Source organism: Protopterus annectens, chromosome 12.part0 (assembly GCF_019279795.1).
Source record: "Protopterus annectens isolate FY-2018-M chromosome 12.part0, PAN1.0, whole genome shotgun sequence".
Lineage (NCBI taxonomy): Eukaryota > Metazoa > Chordata > Ceratodontiformes > Protopteridae > Protopterus > Protopterus annectens.
Window position 1 is genome coordinate 1,296,286,932 of NC_056746.1, and position 22,503 is coordinate 1,296,309,434.

Here is a 22,503-nt window from a genome sequence, read left to right on the forward strand (position 1 = left end):
ATAATAACTAGAAATTGGATTTCAGATATACCTCCTTCGTTCAATGAATTTAAAAATGTTATGAATATAATGTGTCATATGGAAATAAGCACAATTAGAATGAGAACAACTAGAAAAACATCACATTTTATTGTATGGGATAATTTACAAAATTTGTTAAAAAAATTCTAATTTCAATAGCACAGTATTTTAGTTTAATTAATTGATCTGATTGTAGTGGATGTCTTTGTAAATACTTTAGTTGTTTTGTTGAATATTATAATAATACCTATTTTTAATTATTTGTATAAAATTGTTATGATATTTCTCTTATATGTTAAAACAATAAACTTGTTTTGAAAAAAAAAAAAAGAATATGTTATAATCGTGTTCCAGTGTATTCATTTGCAGCAGTAGTGAGTGGATGTTTAATGTGAGAGTGAGTCGCATTGACAGACAGGGTAATACAGTTCAAGCAGCAGCAGAGGGGTAGAAGCAGGGTTGTGTAGATACCAAGAGAATGAGGGGTATAAAAGGGTCAAAACAGTGATGCTGAGTGCATGATAACCCAGGACAAGATGCTGACTAGTCAGTCTAGTCACTGGGACAGTTTGAGAGCTACTTGGAGCTAATTAGAAATATTATTTGAGGTAGTGTAGATTTATGAGGAATTGTGGATTAAGTGACAGAACTAGTCTAGAGGCATGGGCAAGGTGCCTGTTTCAAGAGATAATTGTTTCAGTTCCTTGCAGAAGTTTGTGGTGCCTTTTATATCCACCAGGTATGGATTCCAGGTTTTGGGTGCGAGTACAGTGGATGTATACTCAGTACATTTTAGATTTGTAAAGAATGCGTATATACAGTACAGTATGGACTCCAAAAGAGATCTAAGTTTATTCTGAGATAAAGATCTCCCTGAAATTATTTGTGCAAAAAGAAAAAAGGAAGTTTTCTTCAGTAATAACTTAAAAAAAGAAAAAAGGAAGTTTTCTTCAGTAATAACTTAAAAAAAGAAAAAAGGAAGTTTTCTTCAGTAATAACTTAAAAAAAAGAGAGTACCTAGCAGGAGGGTAGTTTTTTGGGGGTAAGGATAACCATTTGGCTTTTGCAGGAGAGCAGCTATGGTGCTCCCGTTTAGGGGAAAGGGTTATAAATCTATAAACGTTATTAGAGCAAGACCGTAGGGTTGTTTTTAGATGTGGTTGCAGTGAGATGGATGTGATATTCCAAATGGGGCAGTTGGACTCATTTGCCTTTGGCAGCTTTACCTGTAGGACAGAGAAAATGTGACTGTTCTCACCCACAACAGAAGTTTGTTGACTTTAGATGTTTACATTTCGCAATCTAATGTTTTTTGGAAGTTAAATGCAGGATTTAATCATGTGCCAAGATATCTTTAGTGTGGAAAAGTTTTAAGTGCATTTTTTCATGGTATATGGACTGGTGTATAGTAAACACTGTCAGTTGTGCTGTGGAATTAAATTTGCATGTAGCCAAGTGAGATGCCTTGATATTTATTTGCACTATTGTAATGCAGGTGCAATTAGAGCTTCATTTTGCCATGCCTTTGCTTCATTGCACATTTTTAGGTTTTTTTTGACAGCTGCTTAATTACTGCTATAGTCTATAATCTTCACCCCATGAACTGTCCAGTGACTCTCCTGCCTGCTTGCCTCCGCTCAGCCCATTTTTTTCCTTCATTCCCTTGATAGGGTGAGTCCCTGAGGCCCATTTGTTTCTATTCTGGGGTGAGAGCCTAATCACTCTAACCCCCTTAGAGGTAAAAATTGAAGGTTAGGCAGCAGGCCAGTCAACAGTCATTTTGATGATGTTTCGTGACACTAACCCTCTCCCATTAATGAATTTCTGTGAGCTCCAGTAGTTCTGCACACAAGTACGCTTGCATTATACCCTTAGTATTAGTCATCGGATTGAGCAGCATGGTCTCACTATGCTCCGCTACAGATGATTCACCTGTGCTCCTGCGTGTGCTACTAATGAAATGAACACAAGCTGCCTTCCTCAGCCTGGATGATCAAGCTGATGTTATTCACTCACTCCCATCCTGCCCTGCTGGACTCCTCCAGTACCTGTGTATTTTTATTTATTTATTAAAGTTTGATGACCGGGGAAGTCCACTGGATCAAGAAGAGCCCATTTTCAGTGGAGGCCCAGGGAGAAAAGCTTCACAATAATTGCAGGTTACATTTCACATGTTACAAAAGGACATTTACAGATAAGCTCCATGATATTTGCAACTGGCTTGTCACAATGTTACAAAAATGAAAAGACATAATTCAGTACAGAAATTTCAATATTTACATAAAGTGAATATTTTTGTTATAAACTCAATTGTAGGTTTAACATTTCAAAGTATATAGCTACTAGCCATTAGTAGATTAGGAAAATATTATGCATGGAGAGGGTAATAGTATATTTGAGATTGGAGAGTACAGTACAATAGATATTACAGAGAAAATTCATTTTTAGTAGGTTGGGAGATTGTTTTGGGTGGGATGAAGTAATAGTTGAGATAGTTGGATGAGTCAGTGCAAGGTGGAATGGGGGGGTTAAGTTGGAGCGTGGCAAGGGCATTCCCATTTGGAAGAAAGATGAGAGAGTAGCTGAGATTTGAAATTTTTATGGTTAGGTAGGTTGCCTACGTGTGTGGGGAAGAGTGTTCCACTGTTTAGCTAAGGAGCGGGACAGCAGTAGATGGCCAAGAGGTCATGCAGGTTTGTGGACCTGATGGAGATTTTGTTTTTTGGATCTGAGTGAGCAGTTGGGAATGTAAGGTTTTAAGGAAGCAGCGAGAGCTGGACAGTTGACTGGTTTAAAGATGAGCTTGTGGACAATGGTGAGTTGTAGGTAGCTGAGGTAGTTCAGTAGTTCAAGCCATTTGAGGGTGAGGAGGGAGTGGCAGTGGTGGGATGAGTTTTTTGAATTGGTTGCAAATTTGGAGATCTTGTGGTAGCAGGATTCAAGTTTGGACCGAAGGCCAAGATGGAGATTGGTGAAAAGAGGGGCACCATACATAAAGGAGGGGAGTAGGAAGGTGGATACAAGAGTTTGACAGGTAGAGGGGCTTAGAAAGCGGTTGTGCCTGTAAAGGAGACCTAACTTTTGGTGGATTTTCTTGATTGTGGAGTGGATGTGGGTGTCAAATTTTAGTTTTTCATCAGTAATGATGCCAAGAAGCTTGGTGTTGGGAACAATTTCAAGGAGGGTGTTGTTTTGGCTCTGTGTAGTGACTGTGGATTTGTCAATGGAGTTTTTGGTAGGGAAAAAACATTAGTTTGGTTTTATTTGCATTTAGTGCCAGATGGTTAGACTGCATCCAGGTTTCTGTTTTGGAGAAGGCTAGTTGGGTTTTTACTAGGAGCTCGGAGGGGGAGAAGGTTGAGTCATCTGCATATTGGATGATAGATGAGTCTGAGATGGATTGGTGAAAGTTGTTAATGAATAGGCTGAAGAGGGTCAAGAACAGAACCTTTTGGGGCACCTGTGGGTGTGGGAAGTAAGGGGGAGGTTGAAGTTTTCCATTGGACAGCTAGTTGGTGGTTGGACAAATAGCTGAAAACCAGGAGGTGGTGGTGGGAGAGAGGTGTAGGGTGGAGAGTTGGGATGTAAGTAGGGTTTGTGAGATGGTGTCAAAGGCCTTTGACAGATTTAGGAATAGTGTGGATACGAACTTGCCTGAGTCGCATTCGAGGTTTATGGTTTCAAGAAAGGAAAGAAGGGCAGTCATGGTGCTGTGGCCACGGCGAAAGCCATGTTGGATAGGGGAGAGGAGATATAGTGTTAGTTGTGCCATGAGTTCTGCTTGCATTTTTTTCTCTAGTATTTTAGAAAGAGGGGAAATGATTGCAATAAGCCTGAAATTGGTGGTATCCGTATTTTTGCCACCTTTGTGGAGGGGGATGATGTAAGCATGGCACCAGATAGAAGGGACGTATGATTCTTGTATGGATCTATTTATACGAATAGAGATGGGATAGGCAATGCTGTCTGCAGATTGTTTGAGGAAGGTGGGTGGAAGGTTGTCTGGTGCATTGCGACAGGGTTTGAGTTTGAGGAGAAGTCTTTTTATAGTGCTTGTGGGGATGGGCTTGAGGCAGAAGGATGTGGAGGAAGGTTGATGATTGGGGTGCTGGTTGGGGAAGGAGGTTGATAATTTAGCTATGCAGTCCATGAAGAATGAGTTGAACTGGCTGGCTGTTTCAAGGTTGGAGTGGTTGGGGTCTGGGTAGGGGTTTTCTTTGTTGCCAGGATGCAGGATGGATGAGATGGAGTCCCAGAATTGTTTGGGATTTCTTGAGTGCAAGGACTGTAGTTTGGAGTAGTGGGCTTTGCAGTCTTTAATTATTAGTTTATTTGCGGAGTTTCGTAGTTGCTTATACTCTAGGAGGGTGTTAGGGTTTTTATGTTTTTGATATTGTTTACATTTTTTGTCCCTTTGGTGCAGGGCTAGTTTAGTATATTTTAATAACCATGGGCAGGATTGGTTTTGATGCATTTGGTTCGAAGGGGGGCTTGCTGATTGAGAAGGGTTAAGAATGAGGAAACAGTATGATCCAGAGTAAGGGTTTTTAGAGAGGACCAGTCAGTATGCTTTAAGCATTCGGAGAAAGAGTGTTGAAAGAGGAGAGGTTGCGGGTTTGGATGTAGTAGTATTGTTTATGCAGTGGAGATGGGAGATGGTCGGCGAAGGCTGGTAGGCTTGCAAAGGTCCTATTTGGAAAGGAACCAAGACAAGGAACAAAACTGCAGTACTTGGTATGATTTTTAATTGGGAAATTTAAACAGCCCTTGTGTCTGTATAATATAGATAGTTATGATCTGGTCTCCAGTTATACCAATGTCCTTATGTGTTTGAGACCTGGATGCCAAGAAATCTTGGCATCCATGTCGAGAACACACAGTAACTGGTTATGATTGGTGGGACCCGATCATAACTCTTTTTAGTGCATAGAGTTATATCTGCTGCATCTATTATCACTTGCAAAAGGAGGGGGGGAAACGCAAAATGTCTTACTGGCTTTGAAAACCGGTAAAGCATTTAGCAAGTGCTGTCACATAGACTGCAAGTAAATATAAGTGACAGAAAAGTCAGGGACAGTTTTAGTTAAATGATTTACTTATAGACTGATGTCTGTGAACTTCCCAGAATGAAAATCTGAGGTAAGATATTAGGGACAGTTGAGAGTGAAGAAATGTCCCTTTTGGGAAACTGGACTGTAACCATGCTAGGTTGGTGTGTAGCAGTTGTTGCACACCTCTGAAAGTGCTGTTATGGTTGGGTCTCGTACAAATGGTCTTTTTTTCCTGTTTTGGAGCGTAGTCCCAGTGCTCCATGCTCTACATAGTAATTCCACTCAGTTTTACTTAGAGCCTTGTCTGTTGTTTGCTGTTATGACATACTCTGTCCATCTCCATTTCCTATCATAGTGCAGCTGTCTATTCCCAGTGAGGGTCAACATTCATCACTGACAAATACTTGTTTAATCTATTGGCTGTGCTGCTGGCCTCAAGCATAAACGGTCATCCCACACATTCTCTGTACTATTGAATTGTTTCCTTTTCAAGGATGTGATCTGAATGGCAGATCTCAGAGGCAGTCATCCTGCAAAGACATTAACATGCCCTACCCAGTTCCATGTTGCCCTCTTCCCCAGTGCAGTGCACATAAGGAAGAAAGTCTTTCTACACTGTCTCATAATTGTTTCCTATGGTAACCCCCTCCTTTTGGTTTCAGCAGAGCCCAGTGCAGTGCACATAAGGAAGATAGTCTTTCTACACTGTCTCATAATTGTTTCCTACGGTAACCCCCTCCTTTTGGTTTCAGCAGAGCCCAGTGCAGTGCACATAAGGAAGATAGTCTTTCTACACTGTCTCATAATTGTTTCCTACGGTAACCCCCTCCTTTTGGTTTCAGCAAAGGTTGCTATAGTATAATACCTTTGATCTTCACTTTCCAGAAAAAGAGAGGGGAGAGATGGCATCAGGCCATTCAGCACCCCATCAGCCTGCCATCCTCTGGGCTGCTGTTTGATCCTTGGTTCCAGACTTCAAAAACAGGAACTCTGTCTACATAATCAGGCTAGCTATCAACGTTCCATTCTAGGATCAAAACAGCAGCAATGTTTTGGGAATAGTTTAGATAGGCTGGGAGGGAGGTTGAAGTATGTAAATTAAATGATGTACACAGTGGCATTAACTGGGGTACTGTGCTGTTGTTATGAAAGCTAAGATCTTCAGCTCTGATAAGAATCTGCCCATCCTGTTTAACTGGTATGACTAAGGATGCAGACATTAGGAGCACATGGCAGTCCAAGCTTTCTCAGGATGTTAGTACCCCCCCCATACATAATGCAGTGCACTGCTGTCTTCTTCCAGGAACTTCGTATAGTGTTTGGATAATCTCCAGATAGCCCCATGTTGTACCCTCTACATTTTTATACTGAACAGCTGTGAATGATTCTTTCCTTTTGGTATAAAGTGTATTCTGTTATTTATTCCAGTTGCTTAGTGGTTTCCGTGATATTTTCATTAAATTTCTCAGTTGTTCCTGTCAAGAGTTTGTTTGTGTGTTGAGCCTTATTCTCCCTTTTCCACTTGTAATGTTTTTAGATTTTAAGTAAAAAAAGAACATTTTTCATTGTTATTGCTTTTAATCTAGTTTTTACAGTTGCCATTAATATTTCTTGTTGAGAGTTTTTGATCTTTTGTTTTTATTGTTTGGCCTTGCTCCTCTTTTCCAGCAGGTTATCTAGTCTGTTTGTTGAATTTGTGATTTTTGGTGTAATTACCATTTTTGGGTGAGGACCCCTTTGTCAAAACAGAGTTTGGTTTCCATAGGTGTTCTCTGGATAGAACCCCCCCCCCCCCCCAGAACAGACATGAGAAGTGCATTATTTGTTTAAAAGTTCATATCCTCTTCAAGTGTGAAATTTGTATAAATTTGTTCTGCTTCTGTTTACCATCCCAAAAAAGAGAGATTTAATTTTCTTTTACATGAACAGTCCTTGTTGTCACTGTGATACACTGTTACCGTTTAACACAAATGTTAATTAAATGAAGTGAGTTTAATGGTGTGGTTAAAATGAATCTTTATGGATGTGTTTAGAGAGAGAGAGTGGCAAAGCTAAAAGAAGAGGTGGTTTTAGAAGAGCTATAGAGTTCATTCATTTCAGCTTTTGGACATGACATTACTTAAATGAGGTGGAGCTGAGAAGAGTGTTTTGTAAATCTGGACAAATGATGTAAAATTTTCACTAGATGCATATATAAATGAACAAAGAGATTTCTAATATTTTGGCCAGACATGCTAGAGAATTGTTTAGTTTCTGATAATGATAATTGCAAGTTTTGAAAGAGAAATATGATGTCATGTTGCTATTGAAACCAAGATGTTTTGAAATACTGAAGCCATTGAAAACTGTGGTCAAGATGGTGTACATTTGAGCTGCAGTTGGCTTTGTTGGAATATAAATTTCCAAAGACAGAAGTTTTGACTGAGTGGAGTTTTGGAAGGAAAGGAAAGTACTTAGTGCTTAAAGTTTGGTAAAAAAAAAAAAACATAACAAACTGATTTTTTTTTTGAGAATACAGTAGGGATTGAGAAGGCATATATGTTGCCATTGACTGAGGCAGAGAGATTTGGAAAGCCTCTTCTGATATTGGTTAAAATGTGATTCCTGAGAGGACAAAAAAACAAGTGCTGTGGCAAATGTGAAGGTCTGGTAAAGGTTGCACCACTAAGGGTTCCCAATACATGTGAATCATAATTTTTTTCAAAATCAAGTCTGTTTAGAAATTACAGTTTGCAGATTAATAGTTTCATTGACATAATATAAAGTTGAATAGTATAAAATTTATATTTCTTACAGTGGTTAAAGTGTTTTATTTTTCACCTGGAAAGCATAGGCTCACAAATGTGCACTCAGTAATGGACAAGATGGCGAGGGCTGCCCCTTGTATTGAACAGTGAAGTGGAGGACAAGATGGCGAGGGCTGCCCCTTGTATTGAACAGTGAAGAGGAGGACAAGATGGTGAGGGCTTCCCCTTGTATTGAACAGTGAAGAGGAGGACAAGATGGTGAGGGCTGCCCCTTGTATTGAACAGTGAAGAGGAGGAAAGTGGTGCTGTGGAACCCCTTTGCGCTGTAAATCTCACAACGATAGTGGAAATACAGAATGCGTATGAAGAATAGACAGAAATGGTGATGAGACTGTATTTTTGTGTGTTATGTTGGGATTATGTGCTCCACAGTTATAGACTGGATTAGTATGTGAATCCCATCAGTGGAACAGCTCGGCAAGGAGGGGGTCAGTGAAGGAATGTCATCCACTCATTTCTCCAGTAGTACAAGGAAGGGTGCTTCTACATGCCCCTTGCAGAAGTAGATGTACATTCACAGCTGTCTGACAAGTGCATGTCCCTTTCCCCAGGTATTGTCAGCTGCATGCAGGGGTTAGAGAGTAAAATTAAAAGCTTGAACCATCCCTAATGGCTGCCTAAATGAATGTCCAGCCTACCTGATCTTGACCCTAACACTGAAACATAGACACAAACACCGTCACCTCTTTAAGCCCCATTTACCTGCCTCAATAAAACATACGCCAGAATTTTGACAATTCAGCTATCCATCCATTCAACATGAAGTACCACCCCAACACTCGTCAACCAAATGTCCGTTTGACAATCAGCATGTATGCCATTTATATATATATATATATATATATATATATATATTTATATATATATATTTGTGTACGTGTGTGTGTGTGTGTGTGTGTATGTATATATATATATATATATATATATATATATGTGTGTGTGTGTGTGTGTGTGTGTGTGTGTCGTGTAGCGGTTAGTATTGTCATCTCACAGCAAGAGGTTCTCCAGTTCCATTCTCTGTTGGGATGCCTTCTATGCGGAGTCTGCATGTCCTCCCTGTGGTTGTGTGAGTTCCTCCAGGAGCTCTAGTTTTCTCCCAAATTCCAAAGACATGCAGTGGATGGATTGGACACACTAAATTGGTCATAGGTGCGAGTGTGTGTGCAAGTGAGTGGTATGGATGAACGCCCACGACAGGGCTAGCCACCTGGCAGTGTAAACCGTGTCTCGAAATGATTGTCACTGTTGAAGTGACACCCTGACCCCATGTTTAAAAATGGGAGAAAGGGGTTGAGGATGGATGGATTTATATATATATATATATATATATATGTGTGTGTGTGTGTATGTGTGTGTGTGTGTGTGTGTATATATATATATATATATATATATATATATATATATATATATATATATACACACACACACACACACACACACACACACACACACACACACACACACACACAGTGTATCCTTGCAAACCTTATATTTGGTAGGGAAAGCAGCATCATGCATTGTAAAATGAGGCACCAAACGGCCTTTGAAAGTTTGGACTGCTTAGTATTTCTTAATGTCTGCATCTGTAGTGCTGTGAGTTACAGATGATAGATCCAGTCTTGCAGTTCTAGGGTTATAGTAAGTGTATAACTTTTATTTAGTTCAAGGTATTATATTAGGAGAAAGGCTTGGTTGCTTTAGAATTTTTGTTGTTGGGATTAAAAAAAAAAATCCTCTGTTCATGGATATCAGAGAGAGTCCTGAGAGATAGCTGAAATATTACTTTGGCATTTTAATGAGCAAAATGGAGAAAACCACCAAAGAAGGTGTGAACATTTAGACAAACAGAAATAATAAATAATCATAGATAACTGTGCATGAGGATATGAGCTGGAGAGAGAAATCGAAGGGAATTTGATTCCATTAGTTTAGTTTAAAGGAGGAATTCAAGATGATGGAGAGAAGGAAAAAAAAAATTGAGTGCTGTAGTGGAGGAAGGATAGAAATACAGAAGTAGTGAGCGATGAAGTTACTGATGTGAACTCATGAAGCAGAAAAGTAGCTTAGGAAGTAAATGTTCCTGTCGCAGGAAGGACTTGGGATCATGATAAAATGTTTAGTCTTGATTGCCAAAGTTTGTTTATAGCCACCATCCTCCCTGATCAGAAAGTGAATGAGAGGGAAAACTAAATATTTTGTAAGAAGAACAGAAAGATGGAAGAAATGTAAGGCTGTATGAAAGATGCAGGAAGACTAGAGCGAGCAGGTATTCACAGGTTAGCTTGGAGGTTCATAGGTTAGTACTAGGCTAACTGCCCTTCTGGGCCCTTTTAAGCCTAGCCAATTACCCATGTAAGAATCAAATATGTACCTTGTGTTTGTATGGTAAACACCTTAACCATTATGCCAACCTCCCACCCCAAAGGTAGTCTAAGCATTTATCCCTGTGGGGTGGTATAATTAAAAACCAAAAGTAAACTAGCATTTAAGAGGAGAAAATCATTAGCATAGTAAAGTACAACCAATAACTGGTAATGATTCTGGAGTACTTAAATACTCTGTGTGTGATAACAGCAGCTGTAGGAACAAGAGAGTTTAGCACTGACCTTGAATAGCAAAAAAGTAGCTGCAGACTGCAAGGAAAGAGATAATAATAGCACCTGAGCTTCATATTCATACACAGGACAGCATTACTAATATCCCTGCAAATATTTTCTGCATGTCTAGTTATTCGTCTTGAGAAGGTTTACAGCTTGAAGGGTATTGACAAGGCGTAAATGGCCTTGTGACTCATTTGCCTTATTTCTGGTTTACTATAATCTGTAGTAATGGGTACAGTTAAGGTTAACCCTACAGATCAGGTAGGAGAGGAATGTGATTTGGGTATAGCATCCCCTGCTCAGGGAACATGTTATATATTGGTAATGTGGAAATAATCATACTGAAAGCAGCAGGATTAAGAATTGCAAGTGTAATTTCAGGCATATTCTCCATTTACAGCCCTTTCTGTTGAGGAGCACTGAAAATTAACTGACAAGTATATATGAAAATGATTTTTCAGGATACTGGTACATGGTATTATTGAAAGACTGTAGGTTTGCATTGCTTGTATCTTCACTTCCACAACAGAGCAGACTTCACTCACGCTTTGTTTATCTAATGATATTTAGAAACGACGTGAACGAGAAATCCAACAACAAATGGAAAATCGTGATGAAGAAACTTTGGAACTCAAGGAGACCTATAGTTCTTTGCAGCAGGAAGTGGACATTAAAACAAAGAAATTGAAAAAGGTAATGTGGTTAAATAAAACAAATGAGCCTACTTTACAGCAAAAGTCTGAAGTTTAATTCTGCTAAACCATGTTCTGCAGTGTAATTAAGCAAAACATTTGCTTTTTCATTTTGCTTCAGCATTGGATTTTACTCGCTGCTAATTCAGAGAAACTCTAACCATGTACAGTGGAGTTACAAGTCATTGTATTGCTTTGTGTTGAAATACGTGCTCCAAATCTCTGTTAACTGTAAAACGCTCATACCTGTTATTCATCACATCTCTGTAAGAGACTTAAAACATGTTTTTATGCCAGATCTGTAGAAACTTTCAGACGCAGTGGTATCCAAAGAGTTTTCTGTACCCAACTGGAGGTTAATGTGCACTTGACTGACTTGCACATTTTTCTGAAAGGATTCCTGCAGTAAGGGCTTTGTCCTTTCTTCAAGATGCAGCATCTTCAGAGTTAATTAAATAAACTCAAAGGCAGTAGAGATGAAGCCACCAGCATGGTGGCAGTTGCCTCAGATTAAAACTGCCTCATCGAAATATTTTTCAATAATGTTTATTATAATCAGTGCAGCTTGCATTAAAATGTCTTTCGTTGCCTTCACATAAATGCTGATGCAACCCACATTAGAGAGTACCCTAATGCAGGGTATTGGATAATGACATTTTAGGCAACAGACTATTAAACCATAGCTGCACCTCATGATACAATACTGTTAGTGAATGTGCAGTCAGATTCAATGTGTATGTATGCTTAGCATTAGTAGACAGTTAGCGGTAGGAAGATTTCAGTTTAGCAGTGTGGAGTAGTGAAGCACTTAATAGTTGTACAGAGATCTAATGACTTAGTGGTATAGGAATGAGTGTACACAAACTGATGATATGCAAGTATTTCACCCATTCCAATCTAATCCTTGAATGTGCTATTTAGAGATGATTACTGGTGAAAAGTAAGGTCCTGATTTCAAAAGACTAGCTCTCAGTGTAGGTGACTACTTACACTGAGAGCAGGCTTGAGAGTATGTGTGTTTGAGTCTGGCCTCCTGGTGTGGAAGCCTGTTTATAGATGGACCTTACACCAAAAAAAGCCACTTACACGAAGAGCAGGTCATTTGGAATCAGGGCAGACTTGCATTAAGGGCAACTGTTTGGGACTCAGGCTCTATAGTATCAAAAGTATGCTTTGCAAATTTTTTTGCTTGCATGTCTGATACTATCAGAAACAAAAATCTTTTTGTCTTTATGTACCTGCCCTTATTTTTCATGAATCTGTTTAACAGGAAACAATATTAACATATTTAAGTACGACATCATACCTTTAGGATTTTCAGTACTTTTTTCCCCCAGCATGATTTTTTTTGTTATTCTGTTGTTTTTAAAGTAAGGCTGATACCTTTTAAGTTTGGAAAGTAAAATAACTGAAAACTCCCAAAGTTATAAGTTGTTTTCATGATGTTAAATTTGGAATGCTTTCTGACAATTTTCAATAGTTTCACACAAAATCTTTAATATAATTTTGCTGTGATGCTGTATGCTGAATACAGGGAACAGTGTTTGCAGTGCAGTACTGTTAATAATTATAAAAACAAGCAATAATCTCTTTTGGAGAATGAATATATTTTGGCCTGCACCTTTGGAAGCTGGCATATTTATGATGCAACCCAAAGAAATTTATATTATTAAAAATTCAAATCAATATACTGACATTTTTGAAATTGGAACGCTATAGACATCAAGTGTAATATAGTCTCAAAGCATTGGTGATTTTTAATTTTAGTCCAGATTTTCAGCATAACCATATGATGCTCATTCACAAATGTAATGTTACAAATTCATTTGGAAAGGTAGTCTTGCTGTGAAATTACTTTGACTCAGAACTGTGCAGTGATAGCACTGCGGTTTGTGGTAAAGGCCCCATAAGTGGCAAACTGGAAGTTTAAGCCTGAAATACTGAAAATCGTGAAATATGTAAGCTGACATTTGCTATATTAAATGCAAAGACCTGCCTTTGATAGTTATCAGTAGATGCGAGTCAGACTTTCACAGTACTTTATCGTAGTACACTTGCGTTACTAACTTTGGCATTCTTATTGTGCAGTTCCATCCTGAAATGCAGTTCGTCAATTTCTGTATCAAAACCACATCTCAGGACAGAACTGTATGTGTGTGCGCGGTTGTGTGTATGCGTGCACGTGTGTGTGTGCGTGCTTATTGACTCTGGCATAGTGCATGTAGTAGGTTTGTTTACATGGTGTGTATATAATGGGCATTGCTTAGTTTGACCTAATTTGTTACCACAGAAAAATAAAGAAACCTATAACCAAATACTGAAAAGTGTCAAAGTTCTGCACAGACATCTATTGTGTAAATTGCAGAATCATAATCTTGGCAGTTATTAGTAAGTTTGAACCTTTTTGTCCTAGTACTCATTTTAGGGTATTGGCTAAGAATTGTGGCTCATCATTCATTGTATGGTTCCTTATTGAAATTTTATTTCACAGTCGCTGTGTAGAATTGTCTTTCTGACAGAATTCAGCCTGTGAGAATTTCGTTCTTCATGAGTTGGTGTCCTGTAGATGGCAAGGGGACCTAGATCTAAGCAGGATACTGCATTGGGTGTCTGGAGAAATTAAATTACTAAAAGTACATTTCATGTTTGAAAGGGGCATATGTTCTTCATATCAATCACTGCTGCAGTAGCGTAAGCTAAATGGATTATATCATGCAAGGATATAACAGCCGTCCCGCTTCTACAGCTTCAGGGCACACTCAACATATCCAAACCATTGGTCAGCTCGAGCTGAGCTGTCTGAAAAGGCAGGTTTGGGTAACAAACCCTTCACAGCTTTCCTGCTGCCAAAGAGTATGTTCCTCTGGGGATTTGGAAGATCAACAGTCAGCTTGTGCTTTTACTTTGCTGGGCAGATAAGTTCCCTTCATGGGGTGGGAGGGCTTCCTTTTTTTTAAAAAAAATGTTTATTTGATAATTTTCCTGAACAGGAAAGTATTATTTTAAAGCTAGGAGTTTGTATTTTAACTGTCAGAAGACTGTATTATACTTTTAAACAGGGGTGCTCTTTTTTCGGATCTATATTAGAACACCGAACGTTCAAAATTTCGAGTGTTCTAATATCGACCCGTTTTCAGCAAACGCTGAAAATATTGAAGAAACAGAAAACCACATTTTTTCCTAGGGAACGAATTTGGTTGTCTGTTTCTGTTGCTTCGGTATTTTCAGAGCTGTGGTGGAAAGTTACTGGTCGGGTTCAGGTAAGTGTGCGATTGTCTGGATGTGAGGGTTAGGGCGAGTTAGGCGAGTTAGGGTTAGGGCGCTGGTCAGGTAAGTGTGCGATTGTGTGGACTTGGGGGTTAGAGCGGGGTAGGTGAGTTAGGGTTAGGGCATGGGTGAGGTGACTGTGTGATAGTGATGGACCTTAGGGTTAGGGTTTGGGTTAAGGTAAGTGGATAGTTAGTGGTGTATGTATAGTTTAGTGTAGGGTTAGGTGTAAGAGTTTAGATGTATGTGTGTGGATTGCTTTTTGTTTGGTGTGCTTGTGTTGAGTGTATGTGTTTTGGAACAGTGATTTTTTTCCCTAGGAAAACATTCCTGTTCTGAATGTTCGATGTTTTAAATTTTCGATTCATAGGGTTCGATATTAGAACACTCGAAATTTTGAATGTTCAGTGTTCTAATATAGACCCCTTTTTTCCTGTCAGTTTAAACAGTTTAAAATATTTAAAAAAGAAATCTGTGGAGAATTTGGGTTCATTTTAATTTTGGGGGATAGCAAAGTGTTTTAAAGTGCTTTTTACTGTGTATTTCTGTAAAAAACTGACTTTTAAGCATACCTGTCAAGTGTCCAGATTTCTGACTCATATTTTAGGTTCATTCCTCATAAAATTTATGATTTTCTAGCAAATCACTGAGGACTGAAGTCACTAAATAATGACATACATTTGAGTTTCATTTCATATCCTTCAAATACATGCTAATATAAATCCTGTTATTCTAGCAACTTTCTAAGTTTCCAAGAGAAATATTTAAAATCTGTGCCTATTTTTGGCCTTTGTCTCCCCATTATTTTAGGCTTTGTCCAGATTTCTTCCACTAAGAAGTTGAGGGGTATGCTTTTAAGACTTTATATTTTTACCAGCTTTTACTGCTTGTTTTCCCTGGGAAATAAGCACCATTTTCGGCTTGGCCATGGAACAAACTGTCAGTGCTTCTACCAGCTACAAAAAGAAAATTTTAAGCAAAAACAGCTCTTGCCATCACAGCAGGCAAGCAGATTTCCTCAGCCACAGGTGAGTGAGTCTGTTGTGACTATTAGTTGTACGTCAGATCACTCATCTTTTTCTGAATCTGGACAGGAAGGTAAAGGGATGAATACAGGGTTTTCTTATCGGATTTCTGATTCACACTCCAAGGATAGCTCAGTTTCTGATTCTCCCTGTGGGGTCTGTGGGTTTCTGTTTCTCTGAGACTATTTCCAGAATGTCCCAGTGTTATTAGTGGGAGAACACTGAGGTTTCTCAGTCCTTCAGAAAGTACTATGAGCTCTTACAGAAAGTATTTCCAGAACCTTTATCTATTCCTCCAGTTTTGCCAGCTTTGGAGGATGTCTGTATGTACTACTACCTGGAGTTTTCCTGATAGCCAGCTGCCCCTAAAAAGGCAGATAGGATGTATAATGTTCCTCAGTCTTTTGAGTTTTTATACACTCTTCCCAAACCTTACCTAGCAGTTCTAGCTTTAGTTAATCCTGCTGCTAATCCCTTTCTGATAAGGATGGGAAGATAATTTATTAGTGTGGGGAAAAAGATTATGCTTTTGCAACTTTGATTTTCAAAATTTGGAACTGCCAGTCTCATATGCGGAGTTATTTTTCTAACTAATTGTGAAAGTATGAGGAATATTTTGTCTGCAGTTTCTTCTTATGAGGAAAAACCTGCTTTAAATAATTTATCTTATTCTATTGTAGAGGTCACTTCTCAATGTTTACAGTGTGCGTATAATTCAGTGGCCACTTCTTCAAGGCTTTGGCCACTGATAATTGTGTTGAGGAGGTTTGATGACTGGCTGCCTTATTAGAACCTCCCATATGATGAAAAAAGTGAGATTTGAAATTCTCCTTTGGATAGAGATTTAGTCTTTGACCCCTCTGCTGCAAAGGTGATCAACAAGTGTAATGAGAGGAATAAGCTGATATGGGTAATTTCTCCAGATGTTTCAGCTGTCCTTTTCCAAATTTTGTAAGGGATTCACTAATTCCTCATCTAGTTTTGGTAAAAAGAAAATAAATAGTCTCAACAAAATGCAGATGTTTAAGACAAAATGGCAAGGGAGGTTCCAAAAAGAATTCAGGAACTCCCCAAAACAAAGTACAGTCCAACAGGTAAGAATGACTATTTAAGGGACCTTGCCCCCCAACCCAAACTGGCAGTCTTTTTCCCTTCCAGAAAATCTAAATCCTTTTCCTTTTGGCAACAGATGGTGTCAGATAAATGCTTTCTGAGGATTATTCATTAGGGTTACAGATGGCAGTGGGGAGAAATTCATTTTTTCCAGGTGGTAATCTATCATCCAGTGGACCAGAGTCCTCTATCCCCCATGCCATTCATCACATCATGTCCCAGAGAGTAATAGAACCATTTTGTCTTTCCCTAGGTGGGAAAAATGTTTTATTCAGTTAAGCTTTTAGTGCCAAAGAAAGAAAATGCTTGTTTCTTTCCTAAATCTGTTTGTGATGGTGTCAAAGTTCAAAATGCTGTCACTTCACAACTTGTTGCCGCTTCTTCCTCCTTCAAGTTTCATAGTAACTCTAGATTTAAAAGATCATCACATCCCTATTCAACCAGACTGCAGACATTTTTTAAGAGTTTGTATGTCTGGATCACATTTTCAGTTCTGTACCTTACCCTTTGGACTATCCACTGCACCAAGAGTGTTCACAAAGTGTCTAGTTCCAGTTTTAATTCATTGCAGCTTATAAGGTAACTACATCTTTCCATACTTAGACAACTTGTTTGTCTTTGCAGAGTCTTTTTCAAAGAGTCAGAAATCTCTCTCAGGTGAGAGATGTCTTGTATAAGCTGGGATTCCAACAGAACATTAAAAAGTATTAACTGACATTATTATACAGGATTGTGTTCCTGGAATGTCAGCTAGACACCTCTGTTCAAAAAGCTTTTCTTCCACAGGAAAAAAATGGATCTTTATCTAGATCCATTCCTAAGGTTTTCCAGTGAGACTTCAGTCACTGCTAGGGAATGCCTCAGGATTTTGGGTCTCATGGCATCTATGATTCTCATGGTACCCCTGGCAAGACTCACTATGAGAAAGATACAGTGATATCTGAAGTGTCTTTGGTCCCAGCACCAATATCCTCTGTTTTTTCATACCCCAGTGATGGGGTTTGGCAGAAGAGAAATCATTTAGTGTAGACAGCAAATTTCCTTAAAAACAGGTCTACAGTTCTCCCTTCTTTTTCCAAAGCTGTCACTCACCACAGACACCTTGGACTTTGCTTGGGGAGCAGTTTCAGGAGGGAATAAAAGTACAAGGTGCATGGGACTCCAAGGACAGTCAAAAGTACCTTCAAATTACTGAAATGCAGCTGTGTGAGTGAGCATTACGCCGAACTGAAATGTCGAAATGTAAAACACTGTTCTTCCCAAGTGTTGAACATGGTAAGATTGGTTTTCGACATTCGACATTTCTGGGAGTTGAGCGTGAAAACCCATTTGCCGTCCGAGGCGTAGTACAGGAAAGACTGTTCGACACTGTAGTTATGGCAAAATGGTACTCAGCATTTCAAAACTGTGCAAACATCCTTTCGCACAAGTGCACTTGCATGAATGCACTTCAGTGATGTGAAGGTAAACTATATATAAAATATATGTGTGTGTGTGTGTGTGTGTGTGTGTGTGTGTGTGTGTGTGTGTGTGTGTGTGTGTGTGTGTGAGATGTTTGCCCTGATCAAAGTGCTGTATTCTCCAACTCACCTTTGTTCTCTGAAACCTTTTCCAGTTGTTAGACAATACCACAGTCATGCAGTACTTCAGCCAGCAAGGGAGAACCAGGTCGTACCCCCTTTGCAGATTAGCCATATTAGCTTGTAGTATAGCTTCACAACACAGCCTCAATCTATAGACATCCTACATTCTGTAAGAGCAAATTTGTGTTTCAGACGAGATGAACAGGACAAGGGCAGACCCTCACGAATGGAAACTAGATCAGAGGGTCTTCCAAGATTTGATCCATCTGTAGGGAGTTCCTCAAATAGACCTATTTGCCCCTTCTCTGAACAATCAGTTGGCAAGATTCTGCTCCAGGACTCCATGTAAGAAGGTCTGGAAGACAGATACTTATTCTTTTCCTTGGTCAGGAATGTTTATGTATGCTTTTCTTCATTTTCCACTGATATCCACATACTTATGAAGATTCAGATAGAATCCCCCAAGATCATTCTGGTGAATCCCTTCTGGCCCAGGCAGCAGTAGATCTACTTTCTTTAGGAAATGACCAGGGGCAATTACTACAAGCTTCCTCCGAGACTACATCTACTTCCACAAGATCAGGGGTCTTTCATACACCCTGACCCCAGTCAACTTCAGTTGACTGCCTGGATGACAGGGTACCGAGGATGTGCAGCAGGTTCTAATGGAGACAAGAAAACTTGCTACTAGAAAATCAATTACTAGGAAATGGAAAAAGGTTTTCTACTTGGTGTCCACAGCATAACTAGCACCCATTCAGGCCTAGTTGTTCTGTGTGTTTACAATATTTGTGTGAGTTACCATCCTATGACCTTTCTTACTTTCTCCATCATGCTTAATTTTTTGGCCATTTCAGCATGTCTGCCCATGGATCCTCCTCTTTCATGGAATTCTCACGTCAAAATGTTTTTAAATGGGTTTTGCATAAGACGCCTCCATGAAAACTGGTGGCACCTCCTTGGGATCTTAATTTTGTGTTAGATAATTTTAACACTTGCTCCATCTGAACCAGCTAACCTGGCTGTCTTGAGGTTCTTAACATGGAAAACAGTTTTACTGTTTGCCCTGACTTCTGCAAGAAGGGTATCTGAATTGAAAGCTTTTATGGCGAGTCAACCCTACCTCATTTTCCACAGAGGACAGGGTTTTTATTGGAACTTATCCTTCTTTTATGCCTAAAGTGGTATCCAAGCTTACTTTAAGCCAGACTATCCATCTCCCTGTTTTCTATATTGAACCTGAAAGTAAGGGAGAAAGGGTGTCACTCTTCTTATGTGCATTAAGAAGATGTTGAGGTTTGGTTGTTCGTTTAAGTAGTGTATTGTATACAAATGCATCAGGTGGATGGCAGGAACATTAAACTTAAACTAGCTTAACTGATTGACTACATGCTTGCATGCTCACACTCTGGCTGTTTGCTCAAAATGGCACTCTTGCTTCCACGTGCTTAATACTTGTATCCATGTGCTGACTCACTGGAAAGCTTCTTAAAGGTATATCACACACTGAATTACATCCCACCTCTTTACTGAGCTGTCTTGTATAAACAGTGACATTGAATAGGCATACACTTAATACAGACACTAATTAAAAAAACAACAGTCATGTCCAGGTTGCTGTGTATCTGGAAGTAGGTTTCAAGATGTAACCTGATCTCATGATTTAATAGTTAAGACTGGATTTAGCAACAGGGACAATCACTGGGGAATGTTCTGCTTGAGGAGTTTCGGGGATTTTCTCTGGAATGGGTATTGCTGACAGAATGTTCTCTGGAACAGGAACATTGGACAAGTCACACTGAGAACTAGAGTCTTTATCGCAGGCAAGATGCTATAACACTGGTTCAGATACAGGTAACAAATGCTTCCGATTTCGTCTGAATTCCACTCCCTGTGATTCCTCAATGTACGATCTCTGCTCTTGGCGCATACTTTTCACAAATCCGATGGGATCAAAATCTTTTAATGTCTGCATCCGTACTATCTCCCCTTTTTTTCAGTGAATGTAATGATTTGCTGGTCTTATCATAGTAAGACTTTTGGGACGAATGCTTTTTCAAAAGTTGGGCTTTTACTACTTTGTTGTTGTTAGCACTCAAAACCAATAAATTACTACTGATTTGTAGTGCGGTTTTGATTTGTATCGACATAAGTCTCTGGGCAGGTGAACCAAGAGGATTTTCACGAGGAATGTTTCTGAGATTTAACAAATTGAGAAAAACACGTCTGGATTTTTCTAACAGCTGTTTTGCACTATGAACTGCATGTTCAGCCAAGACGTTTGACTGAGGGTATTCAGGACTACTCGTAATATGAGCAAAGTCCCACTCTTATGCAAATTTCTTAACTGATGACTAGTAAACTGTGCACCATTGGCAGAAATAACTCTGTGCAAACTACCATGGACAGAAAAATGTCGCTTCAACTTAGTAATGACAGTACTGGAAGTTAGGTTGGGAAGTAAGTCAATCTCGAACCAATATGAATAAGAGTCTACTAACACCAAATAATGTTGACCATTCCACTCAAACATATCTGTGGCTACTGTCAACCAAGGTAGTTCAGGAATCTGGCTCAACTGAAGTTGTTCTTTCTGTTGATGCGGCTTTGTACTATTACATACTGAACACGATAAAAGTACTTTCTCAATATCTCTTGACATAGAAGGCCAAAATACTAGACCTCTTGCCCTTCTTTTGGTAGAATCAGTTCCTGGGTGGCCGTAATGCAAGATCTTAATATAGTCTTGTTGCAGGGACTTTGGAACAATCACTTTAGGACCTTTGATGGTGATACCATTATCTGACAAAATCTCATCTCTGTATGGAAAATAAGGTTGCACATCTACTGTTAAACAAGATTGCTTTAAAGGCCATCCTTGGCTGATAGAGGTTTAGCTTCTGGAGAACTGGATCTGAAGCTGTGTGAGTTCTGAGCTCATCAAAATGTGTGGAAGAAAAATTTCTCACTTCCAGTACCTCAAAATCAAGTTGCTCATTGTTATGCTGTTCTGTGTTTTTTCTGGGCGATCTGGATAAAGTATTAGGAAGATAAAGAAGTTTGCCTTTTGCGTAAACAAGATTGAAATTGTATTTTTGCAGTTTTAGCATCATACGTTGCAGTCTAGCTATGGCTGTATGCATAGGCTTTCTCAAAATAGTAATAAGAGGTTTGTGGTCAGTTTTAATCTGGATAGGTTGAAAATAAATATTATCATGAAACTTCGAACATGCAAACATAATAGCCAAAAGCTCTTTCTCAATCTGGGCATACTATCAGAGCACTAAATTGTCAGTTCCATATGGTAAAATTTCCGCAACATACCATGGAACTCATCAAACAAAAAGTGTCTTCCTTTCCTGCTTGTGCAGAATCTAAAGAGTTTCAAGAGTTAATGCATTCTGCAAGTCAAGTAACTAAGCACACCTTGTACTGTGGTTTTGATGCCCTAAAAGTTTCGTGCAGGGCAGCAGTTACTGGCTCTGTCCTTAGAAAGCCTGCTTGACTTAAGGAACAGACTTTGCCAGACCATGTCAAATTTAAATTATTGGATGCACCCTTGCACAAAGACAACTTATTTGGCACCAAGGCAGAGGAAGTCTTAAAAAAGATGGAAGAAAAAGCTAAATCTATGCAGACAGTTAAGGATTTCCTACAGGTCCAGCCTCCCAGGTTCAGGCATTGCCCCTCCAAGCACTGGTTCTTTTCTGCCCCCACCAGGTCAGTTCAGCCCAAACCCCGGGGAAGCAGACCCCCCCCCCCCAGACAGCAGCCACAGGGAATGCAGAGATCAAAGCAGTGGAGTTCCTCCACTTCAAAACCAGGGAGTTCTAAGCCACCCCCTCATGGCAAGAACTCACAATGACTCTCCTCCCCCGCCCCCTCCCTCTGCCCACCTGTACTTCCCCTAGGAGGAAAACTCTCCTTCCACACAAGCACCTGGTCCATCATTACCAATGACCGCTGGGTCCTCAACATGGTCTCCCAGGGATACAAATTTTCTTTCCACACTCTGACAACCCCAAAATGGTTCCCAGATCTATCACCAAACCAGTGAGCAGAGGTGAAAAAGCAAGTCCTTTCCCTGCTCTCCATGAAGGCAATAGAGCATGTTCCTGCAGAACAGATAGGCCAAGGTTTCTACTCCAGACATTTCCTGGTACCCAGAAAAGAGGGCACCCGGCACCCCATCCTCGATCTATCAATACTCAACACCTTCCTGGTGATACCAAAATTCAAAATGCTCACCCTCCAGCAACTCCTATCCATGCTCTCCAAGAATGCTTGGCTAGCCACCCTAGACCTAAAAGAGGCCTACCTCCACATCCCTATCAGGGGATCATA

The 22,503-nt window shown here is 39.6% G+C and overlaps 1 protein-coding gene across 2 annotated transcripts in view; it reads left to right on the plus strand.

The window, feature by feature from the left end:
* KIF3B (kinesin family member 3B) overlaps positions 1-22,503 on the plus strand; it is a 446,778-nt gene that overhangs the window by 154,373 nt on the left and 269,902 nt on the right. For both annotated transcript variants that reach the window (XM_044090351.1, XM_044090350.1), the window contains exon 4: positions 11,050-11,172. In XM_044090351.1, coding sequence (XP_043946286.1) covers positions 11,050-11,172 — 123 coding nt within the window. The remainder of the gene's footprint in view (positions 1-11,049; positions 11,173-22,503) is intronic.